Here is a 12,155-nt window from a genome sequence, read left to right as displayed (position 1 = left end):
GCTCCGGCTACCAGCATCCCCCCGACCCCTCGGCGGCGGCGGCGAGCTGCGCTTTTGCAGGGGATGTAAATATTCATTCCCGGCGCGGCTGTAGGCACCGAGAAGCGGTGCGGTGCCTGCTGCCCGGGGCACCGGCCGGCAGCGGCGCACAGGGATGCTGCGGGGCGCTCCCCGCGCAGAGTGGGGGCCGCCGGCGGCACCGAGGGGGCTTCCCTTCCAGCTCCGGGGGAGAAGCCAACCTGTGGCTGCCTCGCCTCACCAAATTGCCCGGGGTGCGTGGGGAGCAGAGCGCTTGTCGGTTGTTGGGACTCCTAAGCCAGAGCATCTCTATTTGTTGTCTCTTCCCAACCTCTCTGAAGCGGTCGGGGCGACCCACAGCAGAGAGGCAGCGACCTGACAAAGAAATTCTGGCCTTAAAAACAGACCAGAAATCACTTCAGATCCACAGGTCTCGTAATCTGTTCAAATGGAGAATTTTCCGCTTTGCCTGATCCCTGCGGTGTGCACATGTGATTTACATTTCTAAAACAAACGCTACTCCGCATATACATTTTAAAATAATATTTTCTTTCCAAAAGTAAATGATTGTGGGATTAAAAGGTCCCAGTGAATAAAAGCAGAATGTAATCTCTCTCCTCACCGCCATTAATTTTGGTTAAACGACGACTACAGTCCTTGTATTTACTTCTTGTATCTCAGCTCTTGTCTTTCTCAAGTTCAAGTAAAGAAAGGCAACGCAAGTGAAAAGTTCTATCAGGTGAAAGACTTTGCTGTCTGCTAAAGCAATACCAGCAAAATTACACCTCTTAACGAAAGCTCCAAAAGAGTGGTATTGTGAACTTGTTATTTCAAACATTTTCATTTTCATAAACTATCATTTCTAGCTGTAAGAACTAAAGATGTGGTACATTTATGAGCCTGAGATATATTTGCTAAGATAATTTGTCATAATTACTCCTAAATAGGATAAGATACATGCTTTTATATGCTGAATTATGAAAACAAGCAATTTACCTGCTGCAGACTTAAAAGTCTAACTTTTAAAATAATATTTTGGTGATTACTTATAGATGAAAAAGTACTAGCTGAGACAAATACTTTGAAAACATATCCAATCAGCTAGACCAACTAAATTTTACACTCTACTGGTAATTATTCTGAAAAAAAGTGGTGAATATTGCCATGTTTAATTTTTAGCTGACACTGTTCTAAAAGAAAAAACATATCAGTTATTTTTTATATATTTTTCATCATTTTTAACATGGAAAATACAAAACAGATTAGCTGAAACTAATAAATTTACTATGTAAAATAATTTGCACAAACTACGATTTGTAATTTGATATGCTACTTAAACAAGAATTTTAAATATTAAGAATAATTATTAAAAATCACTCACGAGGTACCTGAAATAAGACAACTGAAATTCCCTCAGCACTTTAACTCTAAAGCCAACTGCATCTGACACTGACTTGTGTCTAAAATGACTACAAATCCTATACCTGAAACAATTTATATGTAACACACACTCACGCACACAAAAACTTCAGTGTCTTGTAATATAAATCACATTGCATACAAGCAGAAACAGGTATAGGCACCAGAAGCCTTTGGGAAAAGCTCTGTAGTCAGAAAAATATTTCACCCAATTAATGTCATTAATATGATATATGCACTGCCATGTAAATAACAAGTAAACAATGTAAGATTCCTAAAAAAACCCCAATTCACAGAATTTAGTCTTTTCTGTTCCTATCGTTGTCATAAATCTGAGCCAAACTACCCTTTAAAAAGACTTCTGCAGTAAATATATTGAACTTACATGAGGATGGTTGCCCCCAATTTGTTCTCCACTATAGCAGATACAGGGAATAACTCCTTCACTCAAGCCAAGGCTTTTATAAGAATGTAAATATACAGCATCCTTACATATAACTTTCAGCACTTTCAATAAAGAGAATAATTTGCACATCTTTTTGATTGCAAAAACCAGAATTTAAGTCTAAGCATGACTATAATCTTGTTTTTCTCCTCCGCCACTAAGTAACAACCTCAATTCCTTTCTCTTGTTTTCAGAGATATCCAAGCTTATACATTGGCTTTTACTCTTGCACAATCATATGTTTCATATTGTGAGGGAGGGATTGATTTTTATTGTTTGTTTAAATGTCATTGCCAGTGTGGATAGGCCCCGATATCCAAAATTTTCCCCACTTTTACCCTTTTCCTCCATAAAGCATGTAACACTACTACTAACTTCAAAGATCAACTTCAATGGTCTTTTTCAACCACAATAACTAAACAATTAAGGCAACTCAATTCTCTTAAGTGGTGCCATAACAGCAAACAAATGTGCTTGATTAAATAGAAAATGTAAATAAAAGTAAGACTACATATTGCAACTGTGAATAAAATAGTAAGAAATAAATACCTATTTTTGATGAGATTGTGAAAATAGTGAAAGAGAGTGTTGCTTAAGAAAAAAAAAAAGTAATTTTCTCTCAAACACACACATACTTCCCATACATTTAAGTGACATATGCGCCTCCACAGGTAAATTATTATTTGAATTCCACACATTTCTGGTCACACTGAAAGAAAAATATAAAATAGTACTTCTTCCCGAGGGAAAACCTGTTTCACAATATTTCTACGAATAAGTACCTCTTTATAGTTTTCAAAGTGTGATAGAAAGCAAACACTTAATAGAACGGTTACAGAATATGCAGAGGCAAGCTCAATACTGTACCAAAGCCAATCCTATAGGTATCTTCTCAATGAAGCTCCCACGGAACAATTAGCTGTGTGTCTAACAGCCTAAAGCAACTCAGAAAATCAACTTTTGCCCCCTTCTGCAGGTAAAGTCTGATTTGCTCTGTGGCATACATGAGAACCTCTGAACTGTGCTCAAGCTCTGAGTGGCTTACGTGGGTTTAGTATTGTTCCAGGATGTATTTGAGCGTCAACCTGCCAGAATACCAGGTATTAATAATAATCAAGACTCCCCTTAATGATTTACAGGTGGCCAGAAACTTAAATGTTTGGGATAGAGACCTCACTACTGCAATGCATACATTTGCCACTTCGAAGTTAGATTCATACAGCATGCTCTGCCTGAAGCTATACCTTGGAAGGACTGAGTAGTTTAAGCTGGTTTAGAAACTAAGAAATTGATTGTTAAGCAGTGCATCCAGAAGTGAGTATACCATGCTAATGCGCTATGACTCACAGTAGCTTCCTCCTCATTTTCAGGTAAAATTTAAGGTATTTCTTTTTGACCTAGAAGACCTTAAGTGATGCTGAATATGCCCATGTAAGTGACGGTTTTTCTCTCTGAAAGAACCACTACAGCTGTCTATTTCATCAAAAAGTAACAGGAAAAACACACCTTAGAAAAACATATTTAATGTTGGAAGCAAAAAAGTGAAAGCAGAGATAGTATCCTGCTATGGCAGTATACCACTGAAACAGCAGCTCACTGTAATGAGTCAGGAACATGAGGGATCAAATCCCAGTTGCCAGTCTGAGTGAACCAGACTTGACAGGTATCTTATACAGTCCAGCCTGTGTATCTTGTCATGCCAATAGAGCTCAATTGATTAGAAACTAAATGAAAGATGTGAACCCTCAGCTTTCATTTCTTTTAGTCTCCATTCTGGAAAAGCTCTTCAGGATAAACTGCAAGCCTTACACTTCTTGAGACCGTAGTGAAGTGTTATGTTCAGATAGCTCGTGATATTTTAAAGGGCACTTATTTGGTTAGCTGCTCCTATATGTGTGTGGGACGAAAGAAATAAGTTGTTGAACCAGCTTGGTAGGTGTATTTGGAAGAATCATCTAAGATGCAATAGTTGTACCTTCAAAATTTTCTGAAAATTGAGTATCTCTAAACACCTCCAGAACCGATAGAGAATGTTTTCTAGTGTAACTGTGTCTACTGTTTGATCGCATCTTTTGTTTTCCCACAGTTAGGGAACTTCTGAAGACTCTCCCACAAAGGTTCTCTGGTACCTAAGAAAAGGAGAACTGATGTGACAGGCTCTGTGATATAGGCTTTTTTCCTTAACAACCTTATTGCATTGCAGGAATTTTATTGCTTCTGAAATCCTTCCTCCTGTGTTAAAGTTTGTTCAAAATGGCTTCCAGGTTCAGAAGTTACAAACGTAGAGGCTGACAGAGGATACACCTTTTTCCTTTAGAAAGCCAAGCTAGAAGCACTTGCATAACAGGCTACCAGTTATGTGAGTGGTATCCAGCTACAGAGGACTGTCCAAATGCACTGAATGAGGCTGTCTCTTGTACAATTTCTGGCTAATAAAACCAAGACTAATGTAACTACCTTCTTGATTGATTTTTTAGCTTGCTTCTGTAACACCAGTGGGAAGGAAAAAAAAAGGCAAAAAAGCAAAAATCCTGTCCATAGGTCAATAAAAGTGCTTAGTTTAAACATAGTTACTGTTAATACAGTTCTGGATACATTCCTACCACTAATCTATGTAGGTCTGTCCCGATACATTCTTAGGAAGACTACAGGCATTTTTATATGGGAAATAATTGCTTAGTGAAGACGAAATAAGGGGCAGAATGGTCGAGTCTGGCTCCTTACATCTAGGCCTGTCTTTCTGCAGTCTCTCTCCTATATATCAGGTAGCTTGGCAGCTTCACCGTTGATAAGCTAACCAGTTCCACCCAGGGTGTGGTATCTCAGGACAAAGGAGAAGCTACAGATCTATGCAGTAGACAAGTGTGCAGTCGTAGGCTCTACTGTAGTCTAATTTTGCAGCCTTAGAAATTTCAAATAATAAGAGTTTTGCAGTTACAGGAAGAAAAAGAAATGTAAATAGGCTGGTATGAGTGGACAATAAGAGCACATGAAGCACTCTCAGAGCCATTCATAAATACAAAACAACAAAGTTTGAACTGATCTAATTTTAAAGCTTGGAAAGCAGGAAATCCAGCTGCCATTTTAAAAGTTGAAGATGCTCAGACTTAGAGTGGAGTGTAATAAGGTACAAAGAGAAGAGCTCTTCAAAGCTGTTCTTAGGAGCACTATCATATGTGACTGACAACCACCTTATAAAATATTAAGCTATTTTGGATAGTAATGTGGAAAAATGATTAGAATAAACACTGAAATGTCTAAAAATAGTATGTTATAGAAACTATGGGGCTTCTTTGTTGTTGTTTTCAATGTGAAAGCCAACTACATATCAAAAGTAACTGTTTTCAGTTTATGCCTGAATCTATACTCTAAATTAAACTCATACAAATATGTTTTTCTTTTTTATACTTAGACTTGCGGATCAAAATCTGAATATATAATAAGCAGAAACTATGGAAATGTGGCTGAATTAAATTTCCATGTTTGGAAGTACAAGGCTTGTGTGGTTACATGTCTACCATAAAAAGGGAAAAAGAATCACTCTTCTTCCACATTCCTGTTCCTTCCCCAAACAAGCAAACCCTCCCAACGAAATTCCTATCTTGAATGCTAATTTGCAAGAAAAACTGAGTTTGAGGGGAGAAAACTACTTAGTAGTGCATGCTGAATTCAGTGAATAGTTTCCATTGAGAAGCTTGAAAAACTAGGAGAAATATTAAGACCTTTTTTGGTGTTTTCTAATGAAACTTTGTTACTTGTTACGTAACTGGCATATTTGTATGTGCACATACACATACATACTTTAAGAAAGAAAAAACCCATCAAACACGGAAAAGTTTAAGGTAACTTAGCCACCTCCAGACAGAAAGAAAAAGAGAGTGAGAGAGAGAGAGAGAGAGAGAGAGAGAGAGAGTGCAAGAGAGGAGAGAGCAAGAAAATGGGAAGAAAGGAAAGTGAATAATAACTACCTCTGACTCTTGACGCCTCAGAGGTGGAAGCTTTTGGAGGCTGAGAGAGAAATATTAGGAAACACCACTGCATGCTTGTTACAGTCCTTCCTGGGCTTCCCCTGTGGGTGCTGCTTTCTGCCCCCTGGAACCCCCACAGACCCTCAGAGCCACTGGTATATCGACGGCAACTGCTGTAGTACTGTAGTAGGAGAGCATGTGATGTGTGGCAGGGCGTTCCCAGACTCGCAGGAGGGGACTAGAGAGGGAGGAGAAGGGTTAGAGGGGGAAGATGAAACCAGTCTCTGAACCACTGTCTTGTTTTGCTCTCCAAGAGCTGAGAGGGATGAAGATGATTCTTCTCCACTCCTCTCCAAAACCTCCTGGGTAGGCTGGTGTCACTGCTGAAGACAGTATAATGTGCTATTTGGTCCTTTCTTTCAACCCATTATGCTGACAGCAGATAATGTAGCAAAACTTTCTCTGGTTGGCCCCAAACAAATGATGTGCCTGCAGAATCTAATGATTTGAAAATCTGCCTTCTCAGTAGAGGCCCAAGTTACTGCTCTTTTCTTTAATTAAGAAAATCTACTGTTTGTCTAATTCCATTAACAAAAACAAATGATCCTACACGTCTTAAAATCATTTTGAGATGGCAACAGAAGAAAAACCAAGAAAATATGCCCCTCCATTACTCCTTAAGAATAGGTAAGAAAAAGTTGCAAACAGCTTTGCTTACCAGAGATTGTCTACACTAGTCAACTCTTGTGGAGAAAATTCAGTGTCAGATTTTGGTCATACAGAATATTACTGTAACTAAATATGTATACATATAACTATTAAATGCATATTATATATATAAGGATGAGTCAATCGTATTTAAGTTTTCCATCCCAAATGCTTATTTGGTGATCTTTTTGTGACTTTAGATGCAGTTCCTTGGTGTGTTAGTGTTTTTATTACTGCATCTAGCCCTATGCAAGGCTTCAAAATAATTTTAGAAATGTAAATGAGTCCTTTGTTAGAACCTGGAATAGAAAATTTCCCTAAGGGCTAAATGATTTACTTTTTTTTTTTTTTTAGGCACTGCTATACAATTTTAACTGTAACTCTATGTAGTAGAACTTTTGGCATTATTCCAATTTCCTCTAATGACAGCATCAAATATTTTTTCAATTGGAAATTGCTCAAAATCGCTATGATTTCTATTTGTCTGAAATGAGACAAAAGGCTTATTTTGCATAGGCCACAAAACAGATGTTGATAATGTTTGGTTACCACCAGTCTTGTCTGGACTTCAAACAGATGACCTGGAAGTGAAAGGTTTTATATCTCATTAATAATAATACAAGCTGTCAAATGCCTATGACCTAGTGTGTTCCTTAGCACACAGCAGTAAGTCAATACACTTACCACACTACCAAGAAGTTGGGATAGAGGGCTTATCACATTTAGTCCTCAAGGCCATGTGGAATAGCTACTCACGCTGGCTTGGATGGAAGATCAGCTGCTGTTTAGCAGTAATAATGCTGCTTTCTGGAAATATTTCTACATTGAAGTTCATAGTCGCTAAAAGTTAGGGCAGTGCTGGCATGCTGTGTCTCACTCAACCTTCCTGGCACATTTACATTGTGGGGGGTCTCCTTCCACCAAGAGACAGATGTTCAAGAAGTGGGGAAGATTCTGTAGTGAAGGTTCAGATACATTAAGACTAAGATGCATTAAAGGCAGTTAGTGGCTTTCCTTGGGTTTATTTGGATGAATTGCTCAATCTCTTTGCACAATGGAGCGAATAATATGTATTTATTCTTGCAAGACTGTTGTGAGGCTGTAATTCGCCATGGCTTATGAGGAAATCAGATTCTGAGTTGATTGAGCCCATGCAAGTAACCAGACAGATGCCTGCCAAAGCCTTTTGTCTTCCTAAAATAACCCAAATCCTCATATCCTCCTATCTTTATTTCCTTCTTTCTTTCTAGAAACCACTTTTTAGAGAGTAGCAAAAGATTTCGCCAGGGATACTTTGCTTGGCTGGGGCCAATTTGCTGTTGCCACCACCCATATGACAAAAAGATGAAATGTACTCCAGTTACAGGACATGTATCTCAAAAATGTCATTAAGGCTAAATTCTGCTCTTGGATGCGCACAAACAATTCTCAGCAAGTCAACTGCAACTTCACAACAAAGAGAAGAAAAAGTATTTCTAAAATGTAAAATTCCTAAAACCTGAGTGGTTCAACATTTATTCTAGTTTTTGGGTTTGGTTGGGTTTTTTATGACCTATTTTAGTGCAAGATAAGTGCTTAAAAAAAAAAAAGTTTGAGGAAAGAATATTAATTATCTATTACAACATATTTCCCTTTGAGAATTCCAGCTTACAATATTAGAATACATCCACATATTTTTCATTTTGAAAAAATCACCTACTAAGCAGAAGACAAACTGTTAGCAAATTTGCATTCTCAGGCTCTTAAGAGAAAACGTAAGTAATTAAGAGCCTATTGCAGCATTAGAAGACAGAAAAGGAAAAGAAAAGTAGAAGAGTTAGTAATATCAGCTCACTACAGTGGATTTGACTGTATTACCCACAGACTCACAATGTATTAGAAAACTGTTAAAATTGACTGGGCTATCTCAATCATTAGTTCTAACAGAGATGTGACTTGCCTCTTGAAGTGAACAGTCTGGGAAGAAAAGGAGCTAAAACTGAAACAGAAAAATGTAAAGTATTTTAATATGTAAATGCTAAAACAAGAACAACATCTTTTGATAACTCATACTGTAAGACAGTTAAAATACCGCTTTAGTTAAAAATCTTGATGCAAACTGAGAAGCCATAATTCTAAGATCATAATAACATGGAATCTGATTTTCACATTTTATTAAAACGCTACTTAATATAATGAAACCCGACCAACTGCCATTGCAACATATGGAATACTAAGATTATATAATAAAAATATTCGGACTATAATTATTTAAAAATTCTCCATCCCATATGTAATTTATCAAAGTGAACTTTACATTGATTTGTGCCACATGGTTGATGAAAAACTATAAAGAGTCTCTGGAACAAAAGGTATGTACAGATCACTTTGTACGAACAGTCTCAATCTGTTTCAAACTTTCCTTTTTTTTTTTAGTTTTAACTTCACAAATCAAAATATTGTAATATTTTTAGTCTCTTAGTTAAAAGTTTTCTAAAACCTAAGGTCTCGTCTTTTAAAAGATGCCTTAGTTTCACGGAATAAACAATGTTAAATTGTTTTAGTTAAAAGTGGACAATCTTAAATCAATTTAAACCTGGTTTATAATGATTTTGTTTAATTCCTATCCCTTACTGAGACAATCTAAACTGTTGTAAACCATATTTAAATTGATTTAAGCTTTGAAGTTAAATTGGAGGCATATCTGAATATAGAAATTCCTATGTGTCATTCCACTCTGAACAGTAACTAGATATAAATGATGCTGTGACATACCATAAGTTGGTATATCTCAAAGATTTCCAGATCACACACGCTGAATCTATATAACTGTTTAGAATTAGGCAAGAATGGACAGTGTGGCTTTATCAGGACCTGCTCTTCAGATCTGCCAAGAGACTGTTCTAACCTTAGGCATAAAACCCACCTTCCTTGCCTACTGCTTTTCTTGATTTCAGTTGTTGGACTCAAGTTTCAGAGTCACATTGTGTATACCGAAAACTGTAGAAAACAGTGATATCATTATACGCAAAATCATGCAGTGAAACAGAAGGCATGGAGTGATTAAGGGTTTTTTTTTTCCACCACTGGGTAAAATTTACAGAAGACATGTATGATACCGTGTGTGACCACTGACTCTCAAAATCCTTTCAGCTCCAAAAATGAGCAAGAGTCGAGTAGCAAAGACTGCAGTTAATCTAATAGTAAAAATGAGGTAGTGGAATGTGGGTTCTTTTTGAGACATTCACGGGTTTTGGTAGACATATAGCACCATTACCCCATCACCTCCCCACACTTGGAGGCGCCTTGCTTGCCCTGTTAGTGTTGATAGGGAACACAAAGGCTAATTTCTGACAGTGTTAGGACAGATGCCCTGTCAACATTTCAAAAGTTAATTTGTTTCAATTTCTGTAATTTCTGTTTTTCTAATACTGACAGTATTTCCCAATTTCTACAAACTGTAAAAGCAAAATACTAGAATTACTTCGCCACATCCTGAAGGAGCAGGGAATGTCACATATGTAGTGATCTCTAGTAAAAGGGTACATTGCACAGTAAGACTTAAGGACACATTGAAATATCATTCTTTTGCAGAGGGATGTAGCTATAGGGATTGTATCGTATTGGTGCGTTTGAATGAAATGGCAGTGTTGGGGCATATACAAGAACTTCATAGCTGACTGTGAGATGACAGTCTGTGACTCCAGACTGGGCAAGAATTTTTCATGTCCACTTTGCAGTTCTAATCAACATTTCAATGTAAATGCATATTGTGGCCTTTAAACTATAGGTACTGTATGCATATTTAATTAGAAGCACTGTTCTACAAGAACTTGGTGAAAGCAGCACGGAGTTTTCCTTCTAAAGGAGAAAGGGGCATTGATCAAATTATCCCACTAATGGTTTTGCTTGACGCACTATTTTATTGACTTAAGACAGCAGTGTCTCAGTAATGGTTAGCTGCAGATCGAGAAAGCAAGCAGACTGACATATTAACGGTGATAATCATATACTGAAGGTTGCTCCCAAATAAAAGCACTTACTTCCCCCATCTGCTCTGCTCTAGTTTCAAAGTGTAAGACTAACTTCCATGTAGGCATTTTTTTCCCCTTTTTCATTGGATTGTTTTTTTTTTTTGTTTGTTTGTTTGTTTTTTTACCACCTATTTACGATCGTATCTTTGCTACAGATTTCCACTATGGCATCAGAAGAAAGTGCAGGAGTAAAGATAGCTATTTTAAAAATTCAGTTATGCAGAAAAAATCTTGAGACAACACGAAACTTCTCCTTAGCGGAGTAGTTTAATAAAGGTATTCTTAAGAAAATTAACCTAAAAAAAATTCATACTGCATTTCACAGTTCTCACATTTTTCTCTAGTCTGAGAGGAGAGTGCATTTTCTACTTTCAACATGCCTTTCTTTCCAGACTACCTCCTCAGAAAAGGTAGTATTGCCCCAAGACAGAGCTGTAACAGAACCTGCTAGAAGATGGATAAAACTGAGACCTCACTGTGTATTTCCAGGGGATTCAGTCCCAGCTCATATGCTTATGAAGTTCACAGCTTGGTTACAGTTTCATTCTTTCTTAGTCCTTGCTTACAACAGGCAACTTTTTCCCTCGCTGTGACAGATGGGTTGAGATACTGCAGATTCCCCTTAACTCCATCACTGAGAGAAGTGGGTGCCAGCAGGAGTGCAGGTGTCCCTCCACAAGCTGAGTGGCATTTGGGATCAGGTCATGAACATGCACAACCGCACTCTGCCTCACAAAACCCTGAGTTGTGGAGTTAGTCCGCATTTCCATTTTAACAAAAAATTTTCCACAAGTCACAGGCAGTAATAAAAGCACTTGAGGTATTGCTATTTCTTGCATCTCTGTTGAAAGACTACAATGGGCACATGCTTGGTAACCATTTCCCCTAGTTCATGGAAGTAGGACATCATACTAAATCTAGAACACAAAGAATCTGTTCGTACTGTAATTGTATGCTTAGCTGTTAATATTAAGACATTAACCACAAAGGGTAAGAACTAACAAGTTTAAAAGAGCCTTTTGGCTCCCATCTTAGTTGTAATGAAAAATATAATTACCTGCAAGGTTGTCAATCTCTTTCTCTTGGAGCAGGCTAACAGCATCATCATCTCCTTCCAGCATAAGCTCTGTTTCTGCATTCTGATTTACCACAGCTTGACTTCGGAAAGTTTTCTTCGACTTCACTACATCCTCTTCGGTGCCTAAAAAAGTTACAAATGTTGTGAATTTAGCTGAACAATATTTTAAATATAAACCAACCACAGTCAAGTAGTAAAAAAATACAGTATAAATCATCTATTGAAAAAAGGAACATTTTCTAAAACTTTATGAAGATTTACAAAATACACAGCCTTATTCTGTCTTTCAAAATATACCTTGAATAAAATACAAACTGTTTCAGAAAGACTCTCCTGCTTTTAATAATTGCCATTGACTTTCTGTTTAATGTTGTTCCATTAGTTTTCCACCTGCAAGAAATTCAGCAGGAGTTTCTCTTGGGTTCCTGGTGTCCTGACTCTGACTGACCTCTGAGAGCTCAAATCGCTTACTCTAAATAAAGGAGTTCCTTTTAGGAATTCAAAAT

At 37.5% G+C, this 12,155-nt stretch overlaps 1 protein-coding gene across 6 annotated transcripts in view; it reads right to left on the bottom strand.

Moving 5' to 3' along the window:
- NBEA (neurobeachin) overlaps positions 1-12,155 on the bottom strand; it is a 510,952-nt gene that overhangs the window by 160,249 nt on the left and 338,548 nt on the right. For 4 of the 6 annotated variants that reach the window (XM_086481885.1, XM_086481882.1, XM_086481886.1 and 1 more), the window contains one exon: positions 11,629-11,772. In XM_086481885.1, the coding sequence (XP_086338011.1) occupies positions 11,629-11,772 (144 nt within the window). Of the gene's footprint in view, positions 1-8,497; positions 8,537-11,628; positions 11,773-12,155 lie in introns of all 6 variants that reach the window. The other 2 variants (XM_086481881.1, XM_086481883.1) reach the window with 1 other exon arrangement.

The sequence above is a fragment of the Leptosomus discolor genome, chromosome 1 (assembly GCF_034619465.1).
Source record: "Leptosomus discolor isolate bLepDis1 chromosome 1, bLepDis1.hap2, whole genome shotgun sequence".
In the NCBI taxonomy this organism is placed as follows: Eukaryota; Metazoa; Chordata; class Aves; order Leptosomiformes; family Leptosomidae; genus Leptosomus; species Leptosomus discolor.
Note: the sequence above shows the minus strand (reverse complement) of the source record. Positions and strands in the feature narration are given on the sequence as shown.